A 20,691-nucleotide genomic window follows, 5' to 3' on the forward strand; every position below is an offset into this window, starting at 1 on the left:
GGGAGCACCAATCACGGATTTCCCTGCCTCCAGAACTGTGAGAAATAAGTCCTTGTTCTATATAAGATAGCCAATCTATGTTATTTTGTTCCAGAAGCCAAATAGACCAATTCACTCAATAGAAATCATTGCTGAGGGCTGGGGTTGTAGCTCAGTGGTAGAGCGCTCCCCTAGCATGCACGAGGCACTGGGTTCGATCCTCAGCGACACATAAATGTAAGATAAAGATACTGTGTCAACCTAAAAACTAAAAAATAAATATTAAAAAAGAGAAAGAAATCATTGCCAATGGGTTTAAAGATTCAACCTATAATATTAGCTGAAAAGGGTGAGTAAATACATAGAGTATGTAATGTATGATCCCAATTTGACGTTTAAAAAGTCAATATATACATGGATATACGTATGCAAACACTGCTGTGGGGGAAAAAAAGCAGAATATAGGCCCAATGTGTTAACAGGAGTTATTTCTTTGTGGTGAGACTATGAATAAATTTTATCTTCTATGTGTTTTTCTGTATTTTCCAAAATTTCAATAAGAGACATATACAATTTCTGTCAATAGTATTATTTAAGTACCACATATTGATATGCATATGAGCCAACATAGAGAAATGACAGAGTAGCACTGCCTGGGTGGGGAATGTATCCTGGAGAACCTAGTCTGAAAGTTGTTCTGTCTTGCTTAGGCCAGAAGCTTCCAGAGGAGCCAAGGGATTTGAGGAACACTCAGAAAAGAAGGTTATGAGGACCACTCTCAGCATGAAACTACTCAGTGGTGTAAATTAGCCACTATTGCTTCAGAGTTAATAACTTTGGCATTTAGAGACAACCACTATGGAAGCTTCCTCTCCATCACCAAAGCTCTCTCACCTCTTCATTCTGGTGGTGGATTTAACACATTTCCTGCTCAGAGGACCATGGAACAAACAATATATCAAGGAAAATAAAGCACAGATTCAAGCTTTCTTTCCCTCCCTTTCATATACCATCCAGCAGGTTGTAGGTATGATAACTCATTTTTTGAAACAAAAGAAAGAGATTCGAAGCAGGCATACATGAACACACATATGTACATATCTATGTATGAAACTATGAAACGCACATATGAAATTCAGAGCATCTGAATTCTTCCATTGTAGACACAGGGTTTAAGAGAAAAGTTAAAAGAATGAGTTAAAGTATGCATGTGTTCCACAGACTTCTGGGAGCCTTACCATTAGTTGCTGCTTTATAAACCAATTTCTAGAAATAGTTGACTGCCAAGAAGCCAGACTTATAGCGTTCTAGTGCCATCTGGTGGTAAGTTTTCAGAAATGCCTGTTTTTGTTCCTTAAGACTATTTCTTTTAATTTCAAAGGATCTCAACAAGATCAATATATGGGGAATGGAATGGGAGAGTAAACAGAAAACAATGTGAATGTAAATCTCGAAACAGCACAAAAATTCAACTATTTTAAAACAAATTTAACATAAAATAGTTCTCAAAGTGTGGTCCCCAGAACAGCAGAATCAGCATCACCAGGAAACTCATTAAAAAGTGCAAACTCGGGCTGGGGATGTGGCTCAAGCGGTAATGAGCTCGCCTGGCATGCGCAGGGTGCTGGGTTCGATCCTCAGCACCACATAAAAATAAAATAAAGATGTTGTGTCCACAGAAAAGTGAAAAATAAATATTAAAAAAAAATTCAAAAAATGCAAACTCTCAGGCCTTGTCCCAAACTTACTTCATTAGAGGCTTTGAAAGCAAGGCCCAGCAATCTGTTTTAGCAAGACCTCCTGATGAGTCTGATGCTAGATGCTCAAGATGAAAACATTCCTTTAAGCAGTAAAACAGGTCCTTGTCCAGACAAAAGTCCCATTTCTGCATCCTCACAGCCAACCAGCAATCCTAAGGAGGGACAGGGGTACAAAGCCACTCCTTACCATGCAGTGATAAGTGGGAGCTCCAGGCCACACCCTGCCAGCCAGAAGGCTACACTGTAGACTGGAGGGGATCCCACCACAGAGATAGATTCCACCAGGTTCCCACCTGGACGAGCTGTTCCGGAATCAACTGGAGAAACTAGAGACCAATGATCCTGTTATTATCAAGTAATTCAAGGCGAAAGAGCAATGTATGAAGAATCCCACATGGAGGTGTTAGGTTACTCAGCTCACAGTGCACCCTTAAAGCACAGGTTCCTACCCACCTGCTGCCACAGAAAGCAAAGGGACAGGTGGCAGAAGGACCCACCATTCAGTTTAATACCAAAAAGAAATGCAAGGTCATGGCTTCAGTGGATGATTGATTCCAAGGCAAAGTCCCATAAGCTCCGAGTCAGCCAAAGGTCACTGACTGTGCTCTTGGAGGCAGACCCATACAGGTCCTCTATCACAGTGTTAATTCCCAGGGTGCTGAAAGAGCACACACTTTCCCCACTCATGTTGGGTCCCCAGTAAGCCAACTGACATGAACTCCCTATGATGCAGTTTTCCCATTTGTAAAGTGGGGATCCTGACATGCATGACTGATAACAATCTCATGGCAGGGAGTTTAGTGAGACCAGCACCATATATTTTTAATATCTTTTTACCCTCCTATTAGGCACTGGGGAAAAAATACAACTTCAAAGACAGTAGAATGAATCTGACATAATTTCCCCATGTACATATGTGAAAACAACACAGTGAATCCCACCATCATGTACACCCCTAAGAATGGATTCTAACTAGAATAAAATATATTCCATGCCTGAATAATTATATCAAAATGGTTTCTGTTGTCATGAATAACTAAAAGAAACCAATAATTAAAAAAAACAATTTAGACTATAAAGAGTTCAAGGGCAACATCTTTGGTTTATCCATCTCTGTGTGCTCAATGTTTAGAACAACACTGGACATGGAGTAGGTGTTCAGTACATGATTATTAGCTCAACTGGGCCTCTGAAGGGTCTGCTCAAGTGTCAGTGATACCTAGATTCTGATCTCTCTCACATCCCAGCTGTGTGCTCTGCAAGAAGAGAAAGGAGAAAGTGAAGGGCTAAGAGATACCCCATTGGCCTTGGTTTCCTCATGCATAGGATGGAGATCATAGGACCATCTTATGGGCTTCTGAGAACTAAATGAAAAATAAATGGAAACTGACACTAGATTAAAATAATTTTATAGAGGACATTAGATAGGTGAATATAATTAAATATTAAATTTAATTATATGTTATCAAATAAATAACATATAATTAATTTTGAAACCTGAGCCCAATTGAGTAGTTGACAAAGTTGGAAGAAAACCATTTCACCCAAGCCAACCTCAGGCTTCTTTTTTGTTCCCACTCTCTCCATTACTTCTTCCCTCCTTACCAGCATTTGCTGGCAGAAAAGATGGCAGTATCAAGAAAGGTTCTGGACCCTTGGCTTCCAGGGTTTGGAGGGCCAGGATGCCACTTAAAGGAGAAAGTGAAATGGCACCAGAGTTTTCCAACCAGTGGGTTCAAGTGTTTGAAATACTGATCCCCTCAGCCCTCTGGAAATCCAGACTGCACTTGGGGACACCAAAGTCCCCCAGCCAGTTATCTTAGGCACCAACAAATCCAAGATGCATGCCTTTGGAATACTGTCATTTTCTAAGTGTGCCAGAATAAGAATGGTTTGAAATATTTTTGCAATGGCCCAATCTGACCCAGCAGCTCAAAAAAAAAAAAAAAACACTTAACTCATTTAAACAGATAGGAAATGAAATTTTGATGAGTATCAGAGATGATGTAATTTCAGGGCTGACAAAGAGTCTTCTTGTCACCTATCCTCAATCTCCTTATACTCAGATCTGCAATTTTTAGACAAAAAAAAAAAAAAAAAGCTAAAAAGTTAGGCACTTTGTAAATCAAAGTTCAAGTGACTATATCATCTTTTTCTCCTTGGAGAGAGAGAAGCTATTAAGAAAAAAAAACCAGGAAAGCTGAGCCCCAAAGTCATAAAATAACAGAAAAAGAAAAGGAACAAAACTGAGAAATGGGGAGGCCCTAAGAGCGAACTGCACCATTTGGTTTTGGCTATGGTGCACATTAAACATGGCCAGATTCACTGGGCCCCTGGTAACACTTTGTCTCTACCACAAGAAGGACAACCCAGCTAGGGTAGAACACTGTGCCCAAAACAGGCCAAAGGAAACTTTGTGGAAGAAGGGACTAGGTCTGAGCTCTGAAGAATGAGTGGGAGGAGTGTGGATGGACCTAAAGAAGGACACGGACATTCTCTCAGGAACATATGGCTCCTCACTCTCCCTGTCTTCCTTCAAGTTCATAAATCATACCTCAAGCCTATATAGGAGACCAAATATCATTGCAATACTTCTAGCACTCTGTATGACAGATACATTGAACTGAGAGGTGGAGAAATCCTGCTTGCCTAATAACAATAATAATAATTGCTTCCATTTGTAAAGCACACTATGGTCAGAACCTGTAATGAGTGGTTTATATTAAACTTTGGTTGAGCTTCACAGAAATTCAGTGAGGTAGGTTCCTTCTTATGCCCATTTTACAGATGAGGAAACCAAAGCTTCCCAGCCAAAAAGTGATAGAGTAAGAACACAAGCACCAGAAACAAGAGTCAATAAATGAGATAAATAAGGAGAAAAAGGACCAGTGAGAGAGAAGTAGAACCAAGGTCACCTAGCTCCAATCATTCTGCTTTCAGAACCACAGCAGATAAAGTAGAGAATCAGCCATTACTCTATTAAAAGAACGACAACCTCTAGAGGGAAAGTGCGAGGTAGGCATTTGACAGGCAGGTTCATGGAGGACTGCACATTTGATCATCACCTGTTATGTTTGTGTCTGTGATAATAATTTCATCCACATAGAGCTGACCAGTCTCTTGGGGCAAAGGAAGGAGGACAATCTGATGAATTGACACAGGGACATTTGACAGAGGCAGCTGGAGGTCCCCGAAGCGATGCATGCAGGTGTCCCAGAGGTCAGTGCATGTGAACTCCCAGCTGCAGACAGCACAGTGGGGAAAAGGCCTCTGAGTAACATCCACAGTCCTGTCCAAGGACTTTGCAGCCAGACTCCACAATCCCTGTGCCGAAGCAGCTTGTGTGCCTTGGGTACAAACATCCACCTGGCATAGGCTCAGCTCAGTTTTGGCTGTAACACTAGGCAGTCACTCTGTAAGTCAATCATTCACTCGTGACACTCGGCATCAGCAGCATTTTTAAATTACAATTTAATTGGACATCTTAAGAAGATTATATGTTTAGCTCTAACCACAGGGAAGATTGGTGCTGGACATTACTGACTCATTTAGGTTTAAAGCTGCTGAAAATACCCAGAAGAAACATGTGCAAAGAGCCCTGAATCAAGGATCAGGATGCCTTCATTTTTCCAAAGGCACTAACTGAATGCATTTTGGTGGATCATAAGTTCTCAGTTTTCCTCATCTATTATGTCAACGGATGGTCTCTAAATTCTCTCCCAAATAGGGGTTCTACAATTCTATTCCTTTAAGGATCTCTCTCTCTCTCTCTCTCTCTCTCTCTCTCTCTCTCTCTCCCTTGACCCTAGTGATTGAACCCAGGGGTGCTTAACCACTGAGCCTCATCCCCACCCCATTTTTATATTTTATTCAGAGACAGGGTCTCCCTGAGTTGCTTAGGGCCTTGATAAGTTGCTGAGGCTGTCTTCGAACTCGCAATACTCCTGCCTCAGTCTCCCAAGTCGCTGGAATTACAGGCATGCACCATCGTGCCCAGCACTATTCTATCCTTAATAGCTGACTGCTTTTAAGTCAAACTGGTTGTCAAATTAAACCAACAACAACAAAAAACAAGTTCAAAGCCCCATGTTAGTAACTGAGTCCCAAATATAAGACTCTCAGTATCTCAAGTGGGCCACTGTCCCCCAGTTCCCCCAGCTGGAAAAATCCCCTCCTCCCCTTCCCACCAAATCCCTACCTCTCAGGGCTGGTCCCAGGCAGACTCCAGTCACAGGTGCTGTTCTTCTTTTTGATGGTTTGAAAGCCAATTGTGAAAGACACAGTCATCTTTAGGATCTTATTCATATAGCCTTTGTATGAGATACACAGCTACAGACACAAAATATGTTCTTCAGTTCCACTGGTGCAAGAAGCAGCCATTTAAACAATGTATAATGAGGGGCCACATGTCTAGAACCCTGCCACATGCCATGAGAGAGCCCAGTCCTACTTTCCTGCAGCTTACCAGTCCAGCTGAGACACGAATAATTTAGAGCAAATTGTTATTTACTTACTTCAATAAAGCTAGAGGGAAGTGGAGTAAATGCTTTCTTGAGATCAAAAATATCAACATTCAACAGAGTTTTTAAATGCCTAAGGATTTTAAAGTATCCAATCTTAATTGCTTTAACCCAATTATCTGTGCAAACTTAAGTAAATCACTCACCCTCTTTGAGCCTTTCTTCAACTCTAACTCCCCCAACATCCTTGGTTTCTAATTCAAATAAACACAAGGATTTCTGCCACAAGAAACTTTTTACCTCAGCACTCTTGATATCATGGGAGCTGGGTAACTCATTGTTGTGGGGACATTTCTACATATTATAGGATGTTCAGAGACATTCCTGGTCTCTACCTACCAGATACCAATAGCAATTCCCCAGTGTGACAACAAAAAATATCTCCATGCATTTCCAACACTCCCCTAAGGGGCAATCAGCCCCCAGTGGGAGCCTGCCATAGAGGAGAGGTTAAAGATAGCCGAGCCCCTGACCAGAACCATTTAATCCCTCTCCCACAGCTAATAGCGCAACTATGAAAACACAAAGCTGCTGTCATGAGCTCCACCTTTCCAGATTTCACTGTGGTTCCCAAAGAGCAAATGAGCTGCAGCCCTTTTATGAAGGATGGCAGAGCTATTGAAGCAAAGGTGTTCAAAAAAAACTGTCAATCAATCCATCAGTAATAACAATAACCATAACAACAATAACTAGCCTCCTGAGTCCTGACCTCTGGGCAAACACTTTAATAGATCATCTTGTTTAATCTTCACCACATTCCTGAGAATTAGACCACATTATTACCGATTTTACTGATGAATAAACCAAGGCATGCTGTACTTAAATAAGATATTGAGGGATTGTAAGGTATAGTCAGGATTCAAAACCAGAGGGTCTGACCGTCTGACTGCAGAGTCTACAAAGAAAGCCTTCTGTAGGCTTATAGCTAATATAGGCATTTCTAGATGGCAACATACAAATGGTGGCTAGGTGTGTCTATTTACACCTGGAACAGCAGTTAAGACACAAAGGACCCCCCCACCTGAGGTGCCTGGGGGAAATCACAGCAACCACTCCTCTTTCAGAAGGTTTTCAGTCTCAAACCCAGAGAACACTATCAACCCTTCATGACCCACTGGACTTGGAAGCATGAGGGCTGCTACTCACATGGGGGTACTCATCTAGTCGATAGCTCATTTGGGTAACTGTGGGGGTCAGGACAAGCTGTCGAGGCTGATGGAGGCTGAATCTGCCACAGAAGGGCTCTGTCCCACTGGTGATGTCCCCATCAGAGCTGGAACCTTCCAGGCCTGGATGCAGTTCAGGTAAAACAGCAAGGCAGGAAAAGATGTTAAACATGATTGAGCTTCCCAATGTGTGGGCAGGGAATGGTTGTGTGTTCGCTCTGATATTGGACCCTCAGCCTCTGGGAGAGCTGGACATGGCATCGTGCCAACCAGCCTGCAGCTAGAAGGCTCCAGCTTTCAGAAACCCTTTCCATCTGCCTGGACATGGAAATCCACTACCACTTTCTCTGTGTACCAAGACATGAGAAAGAATGAGAAGCAAAGAGACAAAGATAGTCAACTGGAAGTTAGTTCACCTTAGTGTAGTTTTAAGAAGATGTCTTTACATGTTAAAAATTTCTTAAGACCAATTTTAATGTAATAATTCTTTTAGACACATTTTGAATTAAACAGGATTATAAAGTTGCCACTATGTCTGTCTGCACCTCTTCCTACCTCCTACTTCCTAGAAAGTGCCTCACCCTAAGTCAAAGCTCAGGAGGAACACCTAGCTTTTCTCCTGACCTCTCTGCCAAACTTCTCGCTGCTCTTCTGGTCACTCAGTATCAAATCTAGTGTTCATGTTTTTCTTTGAATCTGTTAGCACCTTGGAAAGGAAACAAAGATTGTTCCTTTATCTTACAGAAAAGTAGAAAAAGAAAATAATGGAAAAGAGAACCAGATGGAGGCCAGAAACACCACCTTGTTCAAATCCAAGCCGGAGGAGGATGTTGGCTGAAAGGGGTTCTAGGGTGCATTTTACTTCAAGTAACTCCTCAATGGTGGTTTGAATCTATTAAAAGGAAAAAAAAAAATATATATATATATATATATATTACTAAGATTCCATATGATAGGCACCATGACCATCCCAAGTTCTCCCACCCTACTCCTCATTATTTGAAGAAGGATCTCACCTGATGGGCTGTGGCATTTGCAGGGATTGGCTGGCTAGAAACATTGTCCCACATAAGGAAAAGGTTGCCTCTGCCTGATACATTCAGCATCTAAAAAGTCAAGAGGGACAGGACTAACTGACACAGTCAGTCTAGAAACACAGAACATGTCTCCTCCCCAGCTATTTCCATTTTATTATAATTTCAGTTTTCTAAATGCACTCTGATGTAGGAGGCTCTGAAGGCACAATGTCTTCACCTAATGGAAACTTTTCTTGGAGTAATATATGTATCTGCCTCCCTATTAATCTGCACCAATTTTCTGAGAGCATAAGACTTAAAGTCGCCACTGAATGCCGCACTTCCAGCCCTTCTCACCAAGTGCTTTCTCCCATGGTGGCCCAGGAGACAGAAGCAGCCATAAGAAATGTCCCACTCTCCCAGAGGCTTATTCAGTCTCTGCTTCCAACACGTTCTCTGTTGCACCCATTACACTTTTATTCTGGAATAAGATCTGTGTAGCTTTTAATCCCTTAAATCTTATGTCATTTTCTACTTTGTTCTGTGGTTATCTATGTGCATGATACTGTTAGACTAGAAGTTTTAGAAGGCAGAGTCTAAATCCATTTGTCTTTGTACATCAAAAAGTGAACAACAAAAAGTACATCAAAGTTTCTCACCAAAAATATGGGGCAAAACTCAAAGACCTACTAAGTAGGACAATCTTTATGAGTAGACTTAGAAAGCACAGCATATCAGGAAATAGGACCTGCATTAGTCAAAAAACTGGTGTTTCCTGTGTGTGCACTCACATGAGGTGTGTGTGTGTGTGTGTGTGTGTGTGTGTGTGTGTGTGTTTGAAGGATCTAGAAAATAAGTTTTCAAAAAAAAAGACTTACCTGAAACTTAAATTCCTGAAGCTAAGTCAATGAGTAAGGTAATCTCAATAATAAAATTGCATTTTTAAGAAAACAGCTTCACAATCTTATCTAGTACATGTCCTAGTATAATTACAACTCAGGTCCCCTCTCCCAGACAGTACTTCTACTAAGCAAGACTTTCTGCTTCGTGGGACTGAAGGAAATGCCGACCTGTATTTCTGGAAGTTTCTGGGCTTGGACTCGGATCTGGTGCTTCTCTCGGAGGTAAGTGGTGACCACATCAGGATTCAGCCAGGTGTTGTGGATCTGGACCCCAATTCTCATTCCCCTGCTGGGGGCTGTCCCATAATGCTCTGCTTCCAGGTAGTACTTGGCTCCCCCCAACAGCTCCAATTTGGCTGTCTTCTGTTGCCAGGGCCCTTCATTCCCGTTCTGTTCCCAGGAGTCAAACCAATCAGCAGTGCCAACCCTGACGGAGGCCACTTCCACCTGTGCCCAAATTCACATATCAGGACAAACATTATGAAGTTTCCAGTCATTTTCTTCTCAAATTTTGGATGTCTGGACAGCTACTAATGTGAGACTTTTGAACCAGTCAGCCCTTCCCAGTAAGTGGGCCCCTCACCTTAGCCCTGTGGTCTCTCTTTATCTCTCTCTCTCTCTCTCTCTCTCTCTCTCTCTCTCTCTCTCTCTCTCTCTGAATAGTATTCAAATGAGGCCAGACAGACCATATTTAAAGCAGGAACAGCCAACCCTAACAACACAGGTCTACATGATGTTGTGAAAAAAGTAGTATTAAGCCCTAGAGAAAAAAGTAGAATTAAGCCCCAGAGGAAAAAAGTAGTATTAAGCCCTTAATATTACTTAAAAGTTGTATTAAGCCCTATGGGATTGGCCATACAATCTTTCTTAGCCTCAATTTCCTTATCTGACCTAGAATGACCCAACAACATCACAATCTATGACCTTTCTCTAACCAACTAGCAAATCAATTCTAAATTAAAAGTATCGTGGCTCTCTGTCAATGGCACAGTGAATCTTGGCTGCATTTTTTATGTTTATGTTATTTCTCCATATTTTATTTGTACATTATATTTGTCCATAATGGCGGGATTTGTTGTCACATATTTGTACATGCACACAATGTAACAATATAGTTTGGCCAATATCAGTCCCCAGTATTTCTCTCCCCTCCTCCCTCTCCTGGTCCCTCTCCTCTACTCTACTGATCTCCCTTTAATTTTCATGAGATCCCCCCACACCTTTCTTTTTCTTTTTGCTCTCTATCTTCCACATATGAGAAAAAAAATATATGACCCTTAATCTTCTAAGTTTGGCTTATTTTGCTTAACATATGTTTTCAAATTCCATCCATTTTCCTGAAGATGGCATAATTTAATTCTTCTTTATGGCTAAATAAAACTCCACTCTGTATATATACCACATTTTCTTTATGGAATTTTTCACTGAAGGATATCTAGGCTGGTTTCATACTTTAGCTATTGTGATTTGTACTACTTCTGTAAACATGGGTATACACATATCACTACAGTATGCTGACTTAATTCTTTCAGACAAATATCTATGAGTGGTATAGCTGGGTCATATCGTATGATGGTTTCATTTGGCTATTTTTTAAAGGCATCTTGTCTTCTCCTCCAAAGTTTATGAGGAAATTTCTTTATGAGGCTGGTTACATCTCTACTCAAAATTAGTGGAAAGGCATACATTTTGGAGTCAGACAAATATGATTATGTATCCTGAATATACCTCTTATTATCCATTCTGTCTGGGATTAGCCATACAATCTTTCTTAGCCTCAAGTTCCTTATCTGGAAAATGGAGATAAATTTACATATCTCACAGATATACAGTGAAGATTAGAGGTGAGCTATGTAAAAACTATAGCAGAATTTCTGGCTTATTGTAAATGCTCAATAAATAATAGATACCATTATATTCGACCACATTCTTTTTCAACAATTAGAGCCCCTGATCATCTCATGGAATATTATAATCACCTATAGAAATGAGAACTTTGCTTTGACTCTTTCTTTTTTCAAGGGTACAGGACTGAGGACGAAGAAAAGGAAAATGAGAGGAAGATGAATACCTTAGTCTTTGGTTCCTCTGTCTGACTAAAATGCAAGGAAGCTTGGCTATCTGCCTGGATCCAGAATGTATAATTATTTGTCTCTGGAGCCACAAAGAACCCACTGAGCCGCGCTCTGTAAAGCAGAAGAACACAGAGTCAAGTGAGATTAACCAAGGTCTGAATCACTGAGCCAACATATGGTTGTCCTGGTACTTTGCTTTTCTTTATGGTAATGATGATGAAAATCCTGCCTCTTACGCCACATGATTTCCAGGGTATTCTAGGAAGAGCCATAAATCTTGCATCCTTGAAGAAGATCATAGGAAATCTTGTGAAACTTTTTAAAAATAAGACCATTTCAATGAAATGTTTCAAGATAAATTCTAGTGATCTTATTTTAGAGACAGATACAGTTTAAAAACTGATCAAAGCACTTAAATAAATACCAACACTAGTTTTTGCTTATATTATTATCTAAAAATCATCAGGTCATCACTATAAAGAAGTTTTAAATCTTTCCTTTAATGTATACATATATTTTTGTCTTTAGAGAGAATTTTATATTTGAAAATGGTTTCCAAAATAGTGATTTTAAAGGGTCACCAATATAACAACATTACCTTATAAATCAATCAATCAATCAATACAACAATATTTAATTTTAAAAATTGAAGAAGAGGGAGAGTGGAAGATGATTTACAATCTAGTTTGTGGCTCCTCGAAATAACAGTTAAAGGGACATAACCTACATGTCCTATCATATGAATCAAAACCCTTTCTGTTTTTTTGGTTTTGCCTTTTGAGGAGGTCAGGGGTCACTGATTTACACAGTAAATATAGCTGAAAAGTTTTTCATTGAACATTATTAATGGTCCTCAAAAACTATTGATAAAGATGCACACGAGGTGCTGCAATGGACCCCAGGTAATAGCACGTTTCAATGGTAGACTGTTGGTTCACTTCCTAGTCAGTGAGGCTCCAGGAAGCATTATTCCACCAACAGTGTTCCTTCCCTCCTTGGCTTCTTCCTTGCCTGGAATTCCCTAGACCAGGAAAAATGTCTTTCATTCCACAACTAAGCTGAAATATAAAAGGTGATACCCCTGAGGAGGTCTCAGACGGACTGACGTTCACACTCAGGAACCACCACTGTCCTCTCTGAGAAGGATTTTGAAGGGATCAGCTGCAAAGGATTAGCTTCTCTAACTACCCTGAGAGTGCACTAACGAAGCAGTGTCTAAACAATTCTTGAACTTTTCATATCTTTTTAAGATTACTATAGAATGTTATAAATCTCAGCATTGAAGAAAGTAAAGACTCAAAACACTCAACAGGAAAATCATGATCACAAGCAATAACTATGGCAGTAAACCACATCTTGCAGAGCCCACAAGAGATTGCCCTGCTGTACACTGGCCATGAGGATGGCTGCTCCAACAGAACTGCTGCTGCCCAGCCTTTGATCCTTCACAGGCCCAAAGGGAAATTCTTGCATCTTACTTTAGTGTCAACCAGATGTTCACTTTACCTCCACTATATCTGCAGGAGATACTACTCTGCTATCCACCAAGACTGCTTAGCTTGATATTCCAGTGGATTATCATCTCCAAAGCAGATTGTAAGCAGAGTTGTAGAAAATGTGAATTTTACATATTGATCAATATTTGGCTATGCTGATCACTAGCAGTTGAGAACACTGTCCAGGTCCATTGCTAAATCTGCTGGCGTGATGAATTCTCCTCCAGAAACCTCACTGCCTTAATTATCTGTATCACCCTCACAGAAGCTAGTAAAGTACTTCCACCTTTTCTACAACATACCTGAAAGGTTGTCCTTCCATTGACCAAAACCCAAATGGAGAACTGGCATTAGGCACAATCTGCCACCTGTACCCAGGGGTGGCTTCAGTCAGTTCCAAGCCATCAGAAGCATCTCCAACTTCAAAAAGAAGCCCTCGATTGCCTACAAGACATAGTTTTTTTTTTTTTTCATAATCTTCAGACAGCAACCCTCCCCAAATTGGGAGACTACTTATTTAAAATTACAGAGTGAAAATGACCCAGGTACTCTCTGTAAAGGTGAGTCATCTGAGAAGGTGGAGTAATCAGATGAGAGGCTCTACAGATACTACAAATGTTCTGGAAAGCAGAAAACATTCCTTGGGTAGACCGCCATCTCTTGTAAAGAGACACTTGATGGGAAACAGTAAAGGGAGATGCTCTTAGAGGACCAGAGAAGAGAGTAGGGAGCCCTTTTTAACAGGAGTTCTGGAGAAGAGAACTGAGTCCTAGGGAACAAGTAGAACAGACAAATGCTTTGGGTGAGGGAAGGAGAACAGTGTGGTTGGGTGTTTGTGGCATGGCCTGTCTTTGTGCCTCCCAAAGCCTCAAGTGAACCTCAGTATCTTTAAAAGTCCAGTTCAGCCTGAAAATTCCATTCCATAAAATTCACTTTTCCCAGAAAACTGGCAATCCTTAAATTTTTCAAGTGCTACAACCTCAACGTGTGGAAGTACATTCAGAGCCAATTATGTGGCATACTGCTAATATGTGACACTTTAAACAATGTGCTTATTAATTTGTGTTTTATATTAAGTTAAACCTGAGGCCAAAGCAAATGTGTGATCAATATTGGATACTGACTCAGGTCAAGGGTAAACTCTGGACTCTTAACTAGCCATATAGCTTTGAACAAACTGCTTAATGCCTCTCTCCTGTGTCTTCATTTTTTCATGCACCAAAATGGGGCCAATAGAGATGATAACCCAGTAAAAAGGAAGCTGGAAATATATTAAATACAGAGTCCAAAACATAATAAGTGTTCAGTAGAGATGGCTAGGGTCATTATTATTATTTTAAACTTCTACTGTCGTTCCTCCATAAGATGGAGAGGTAGGTAAGGGTTAAGCAGAAAATTGAACATATTTTAATAATGTTACCTTAACCCAGGGTTTCTCAACCTCAGCACTGTTGACATTTAGGTCTGGGTTACTCTGTAGGGGCTGTCATGTGCACCACAGGATGCTAATCAACAGCCCTGGCCTCTACCTACCTGATACCAGTATCATTACCACCATCCCAAAGTAAAACAGCTAAAATTCCTTCAGACATTGCCAAATGTCCTCTAGAGGCAGAATCCACCACACTTCATGGTGGAAAAACACTTCTTTGCATAGTACCTTGCCCTACTTCCATAGCAGAAACTTCAAAAGCATTTCATAAAGGACACTACTGTCAAAAATAGCTGCTTTCAGGAAATTACCCTACCACTATCCAAGTAGCTAAAGCGGGAAACGCTCAACGAGGGAGCAGGCTATATATTTCCTGACACAGGAAACACACATTCTCTCAATTACTTGTTTTAATAGTTTTGTTTCCTTGAATGGGAGCTTTCCTTAAGTAAAAACTGTGGATCTGGGAACTGGAGAATTCTCAAGCCAAAGCTTTGCATGCATTTTCACACCTGAATGGCCTTTCTTTAGAAAGTTTTCCTCCCCTGCGGGGCAACTCTCCTTCCAAGTACTGAGCCTCTGGAGTTGACTCTCATGGCATCTAGTCTAACCATTAGGTCAGGCACTGTGCACAGATGTGCAGCCTGTGTTTCTGGGCTGGGTAACATGCCAACCACCTTTAGTCCCCAACTACACTTCAGCCTCCAATACTAATGCTTAGCAGAAAAGTGCTTGCAGCTATGAGATGGAAGCTTTCAACAGAGGAGGACAGGTGGCACCCGCTACTTTGCCTCCTCTGTTCCTACCCACTGCAGGCCTCTGCTAGTGGCAACGTTATGATACAACCCTATTTTTGAAAGGAGCAGACAGATGCCCACAGGGGAGAAAAACAACATTTAAATGCACCCCATTGTGCCCAACTCTCCTGTCTTATCTAATAGTACTCTTATGAGCACAGAAGAGCACACTCCACTGCTCCTATCTTCTTAGATAAAGAACAAGCAACTGACCCCTCAGATGCAGGGAGGCAGTTTTGGAGATTCCTTCAGCAGTTCGTGTCTGCATGGTAGTTATGCTGTCAGGATCATGGTCTCTGCTGAACTCCACTGGCTACACATTGACTGGGGCTGGGAGTGCAATGTCACTAAGCAACTGAATAAAGCTCAGAGCCTCCCTGATATGAAAGCTTTGAAATGGTATCATAGACTGGGAGCTCACTGAGCTAACCTGCCAAGCAGCTGAGACAGAATTCAAACATGTTTGTTCCTATTCTCCAGGCCCTCGTGACTAAGCCCGTAACTGGAGAGTTCATTGAACAGCCTGGTGACTTTCTTACCTGCCTGAGGAGCAGTGAGCCTTGCCCCCTTTCCTGGAGCCTGGGTGGTGCACTCAATCTTCCTGGGAGACACGTGTCTAATATCACATGGAATGCCTAAGGAGAATTTTTTTTATATTTCATACATATAAATACACATGTAGATCTATAGATAGAGAAATATATCAATATGATGGCAGGACCACACTGAAGTGAACAGGGTCCTACCTAAGCCAAAGGGCTAGATGTGGATAGAATACCAACAGTTGTCGTCCAACTGAAGGAGGCCAGGCAATGAAGAGTGCAGAGCCATAGAGCCTAGGGCAGCTTGTGGTCACCAGAAAGAAAGCCACACCATGTAATGCCATTCACTGGGAATGTGCTGCTGAACCGCTAGGCTAAGCCGGGAGGATAAGTGTGATGTCAATGTGTGGGGACTCTGTCCTGTATCTTACATATCACCGACCAGAGAAGCAGATCACCTGTCAGAACCAATGGTTCCAGACAGGTACCATGACAGAGTTTCCAAGGGCTATTCCAGAGGAGTCTACAGAGCCAGTGCCCACCTACTCCTGGTAAGGAGAGCAGGTGAGGAAAGAGCTTGCTTTTTAGTAGAAGTAAACCTCTGTGAAGAGGCAACTGTATCTTTTGCTTCTCTTCACCCCCCAAGATGGGACACCTGAGGAAATTACCCATGCATTTTAAGTGTGTCTGTAGGACATCCTGTTCCCATAACCTATTGGCAAAGCAACAGGACCACTAGGTCACAACCAAACACCAGTAAAAGATCTTAGTGACATGAAACGATAGAAAAGGCAAAGACTGCTTTTTTTCACAGCCCCCCAGGCCATAAGAGATATGTAAGCTCCTACAGCATTTGAAACCGTGAACTATTTTCAGCTATCCCAACATAGTTACCGGCTATGGTAACCTGGGCAGAATTGTCAAAAAAGTCTCCCGTAATTGTGATATCTGTTCTTCCCCCATGGCTCCCAGTTTCTGGAAACACAGATAGGATTTCTGCAAGAAATTAAAAAAAGAAAAAAAGTAAGCTTCCAAATATAGATCAGGATATGACCCAGATAATCATATAATAATAGAAGCTATCATAATTTATTTTCTACTCTAACTTTCCAAGTCCAGCATCTGTTGAAATTTTTTTCTACTAATAATCATTTTTTAAATGCACATAACAAGAAAAGACTATAGATATATATTATACCAATCAATATCAGAAATGGAGGGGACATGCAGAGTCACTCATCATATCAGGAAAAGCTTCTATATACCATGATGCTTTCTTAGGAAATCTGTCTCTCAGCTTCAAGGACTTTATTTACAAGTCAGGAACAGCAGTTTACACCATCTGGAGGAGTCAACTTTGGTGGCACTGGGCAAGAATTTGAGTCACCCATGTGAATCTGTGATGTGCTCTAAGCAGAAGAACGAGTTACTCAGTCTTGCTGCCCCTGCTGCAGGCTCCCCTCTGTGTGCTCACCACCTCAAGCTGTTCCCGGTTGTTTGGGTCCTCTACAGCAATATGCCACATATCCCCACTTCACCTCATCCTTTCCTCTCCTATTATGACACTTTGCTCAAATTCATTCCCTCTAGGGGAAAGAGGAGCTGTGTTCTTGGATAAGCTGAAGGAGGGGGCTAATCATAAATAGCTGCCACTTCAAAATATGAATTCAATGAGAGTATTTCATAGTGCTTTTGCCCATGAGACAAAGCAGAGGAGGTATTTGGGGCAAAAAAATGATCTCCAACACTCAAATATAAAAATGAATGTGTTAGTGGGCTATGGTGGAGTGCACCTGAAATCTCAGCTACTTGGGAGGCTGAAGTAGAAGAATCACAAGTTGAAGAACAATCTGGGCAACTTAATAAGATCCTGTTAAAAGACAAACAAGTGTTTTGGGAGACACGTGTCTAATATCACATGGAATGCCTAAGGAGAATTTTTTATATTTCATACATATAAATACTCATGTAGATCTATAGATAGAGAAATATATCAATATGATGGCAGGACCACACTGAAGTGAACAGGGTCCTACCTAAGCCAAAGGGCTAGATGTGGATAGAATACCAACAGTTGTCATTCAACTGAAGGAGGCCAGGCAATGAAGAGTGCAGAGCCGTAGAGCCTAGGGCAGCTTGTGGTCACCAGAAAGAAAGCCACACCATGTAATGCCATTCACTGGGAATGTGCTGCTGAACCATTGGGCTGAGCTGGGAGGGTAAGTGTGATGTGAGTGTGTGGGGACACTTTGCTACATCCTGGATATCACCTCCAGAGGAGCAGACCACCTAGCAAAACAAATGGTTCCTGCATGTCCCCTCCATTTCCAATATTCTAGTAATAACCTCCCCCTTTTTATACACTTTTTATCACATTTTGTCAGTATAAAATATTGGATATTGGAATTGGATATTGGAATTTTCTGGCTAGCTACACGAAAAGATTAACATATTATTTCTTCTTTATCTTTTTTCTTTTCTTTTCATCTTTTTGTTTTGTTTGGGTACCAGGGATTGAACTCAGGGTCATTCAACCACTGAGCCACATCCTGAGCCCTATTTTTGTATTTTATTTAGAGACAGGGTCTCACTGACTTGTTAAGCACCTCACCGTTGCTGAGGCTGGCTTTGAACTTGCAATCATCTGGTCCCGGCCTCCTGAGCTGCTGGGATTATAGGCATGCCACCATGCCCAACTTGTTTCATTTTTTAATAGGATCTTATTAAGTTGCCCAGACTGTTCTTCAACTTGTGATTCTTCTGCCTCAGCCTCCCAGGTAGCTGAGATCACAGGAGCACTCCATTATGCCCCATTAACACATTTTTTTGATATGCATTCAAAATTACACAGACCACAGACAAAATCAATTTAGGAAGTTCTTAAACTTTTAACAAAGTTGATATTTGGTAAACTTTTCAACATTCACAGAACAACTGATTTATAGTATAAGGATATAAAGATGAACATAACACAGTTTTTCTCTTCCAGGAGGTCACTAATGTTAAGATAGAGAAGGTATCAAAGAGCAAAATTATAGCTGTCTTGCTTAGCAAAACTGGAGAAAGTATATGAAGTGCCAAGAAGTTTGAGGATGGGGTGAGGATACAGAAGAGTAGAAGAAAATTTCTAGAGACTGAAATGATCTGAACTGATCTGAACTGAATCTTTTTTTTTTAATACTGGGGATTTAACCCAGGGGCACTTAACACCTGAGCCACATCCCCAACGCTGTTTAAAAATATTTTACTTACAGACAAGTTCTCACTAAATTGCTTAGGGTCTCACTAAGTTGCTGAGGCTGGCTCTGAACTTAGGATCATTCTGCCTCAGCCTCCTGAGCCTCTGTGATGACAGGCATGTGCCATTATGCCCAGTCTGAACTGAATCTTAAAGGATGAATCAGAACTGACCAAGTGAAGGTGAGAAAGGACACTGAAAGCAAATGATAGTCTAAATATGGAGAAGAAATGCACAGTGTCTCCAAGTGTTGCTGGAACATACATGGAGAAATGGAGCTGGAGAAGCATATCAGCCATGGACAGAAGCCTGGATCATTTCTTGTAGGGGATAAGACCCCTTATAGACAGCATGCAAGAAAGAAGCATCAGATACATGCTAGATATGTGGTGTACAGTAGGTGTGTTTATGTAGAGTATGGATCAACAAGGGACAAAGGTCAGAGTGAGGGCCATTTAGAATTGTCTACCTTAAAGAAAATAAAATATTTGAGAATGAATCTAACAAAACAGGTGAAAGACCTCTACAATGAAAACTACAGAACACTAAAGAAAGCAACTGTAAAAGATCTTAGAAATGGAAAGCTCTCCCATGTTCTTGAATAGGAAGAATTAATATTGTTAAAATAGCCATACTACCAAAAGCACTATACAGATTTAATGCAAGTCTTATTAAGGTTCTGATGACATTCTTTATAGAAACATAAAAAGCAGTCATGAAATTCATTTGGAAAAATAAGAGAGCCAGAATAGCCAAAGCAATCCTCAGCAAGGAAAGTGAAGCAGGAAGCATCACAATTCCAGATGTTACATTATATTACAGAGCTATAGTAACAAAAACAGCATCATATTGGCACCAAAACAGACATGAAGACCAATGGTACAGAACAGAAGACAAAGAAACAAACCCATGCAAATACAATTATCTCATACTTGACAAAGACATCATAAACATACATTGGAGAAAAGATAACTTCAACAAATGATGCTAGGAAAACTGAAAATCTATATGTGATAAAATGAAATTAGACCCTATCTTTAATCCCTGCACAAAACTCCACTCAGAGTGAGTCAAGAACTTAGGCATTCGATAAGAGACCCAGTGCCTACTAGAAGAAAAAAAAAAGTAGGCTCAAATCTTTATTATGTCAGCTTAGGACCTAAATTCCTCAATAACACTCCTAAAGAGCAAGAAGTAAAAACAAGAATCAGTAAATGGGATCCTATCAAACTAAAAAGCTTCTTCACAGCAAAGTAAACAATCAAGAATGTGAACAGACAGCCTACAGAATGGGAGAAAATCTTTGCCACCTGTACCTCAGATAGAGCATTAATCTCCAGAATATATAAAGAACTCAAAAAACTTAACACCAAAAAAAACCAAATAACCCAGTCTATAAATGGGCAAAGGAACTGAACAGGTACTTCACAGAAGAAGAAATATGAATGGTCAACAAATATATGAAAAAAATGTTCAACATCACTAGCAATTAGAGAAATTCAAATTAAAACTACACTGAGATTTCATCTCACTTTAGTCAGAATGGTAATTATCAAGAAAACAGATAAAAATAAATGTTGATGAGGATGTGGGGAAGAAATTACACTCATACATTGCTGGTGGGACTGCAAATTGGTGCAATCATTCTGGAAAGCAGTATGGAGATTCCTCAGAAAACTTGGACTGGAACCACCATTTTACCCAGTTATCCCACTCCTCAATTTATACCCAAAGGTTTTAAAATCATCATACTACAGTGACCTAGCCA

The 20,691-nt window shown here is 40.7% G+C and overlaps 1 protein-coding gene across 1 annotated transcript in view; it reads right to left on the bottom strand.

Moving 5' to 3' along the window:
• Window positions 1–20,691, bottom strand: part of PKHD1 (PKHD1 ciliary IPT domain containing fibrocystin/polyductin) — a gene marked incomplete at its 5' end in the record, with an annotated part of 435,617 nt that overhangs the window by 396,281 nt on the left and 18,645 nt on the right. Inside the window, 11 exons of the mRNA XM_081295270.1 lie at window positions 1,927–2,065; window positions 4,805–4,980; window positions 5,938–6,068; window positions 7,406–7,548; window positions 8,227–8,317; window positions 8,442–8,531; window positions 9,512–9,790; window positions 11,415–11,529; window positions 13,217–13,358; window positions 15,683–15,778; window positions 16,580–16,681. Coding sequence (XP_081151396.1) covers window positions 1,927–2,065; window positions 4,805–4,980; window positions 5,938–6,068; window positions 7,406–7,548; window positions 8,227–8,317; window positions 8,442–8,531; window positions 9,512–9,790; window positions 11,415–11,529; window positions 13,217–13,358; window positions 15,683–15,778; window positions 16,580–16,681 — 1,504 coding nt within the window. The remainder of the gene's footprint in view (window positions 1–1,926; window positions 2,066–4,804; window positions 4,981–5,937; window positions 6,069–7,405; window positions 7,549–8,226; window positions 8,318–8,441; window positions 8,532–9,511; window positions 9,791–11,414; window positions 11,530–13,216; window positions 13,359–15,682; window positions 15,779–16,579; window positions 16,682–20,691) is intronic.

Source organism: Spermophilus citellus, assembly GCF_964194105.1.
Source record: "Spermophilus citellus genome assembly, chromosome: 5".
Classification (NCBI taxonomy): Eukaryota; Metazoa; Chordata; class Mammalia; order Rodentia; family Sciuridae; genus Spermophilus; species Spermophilus citellus.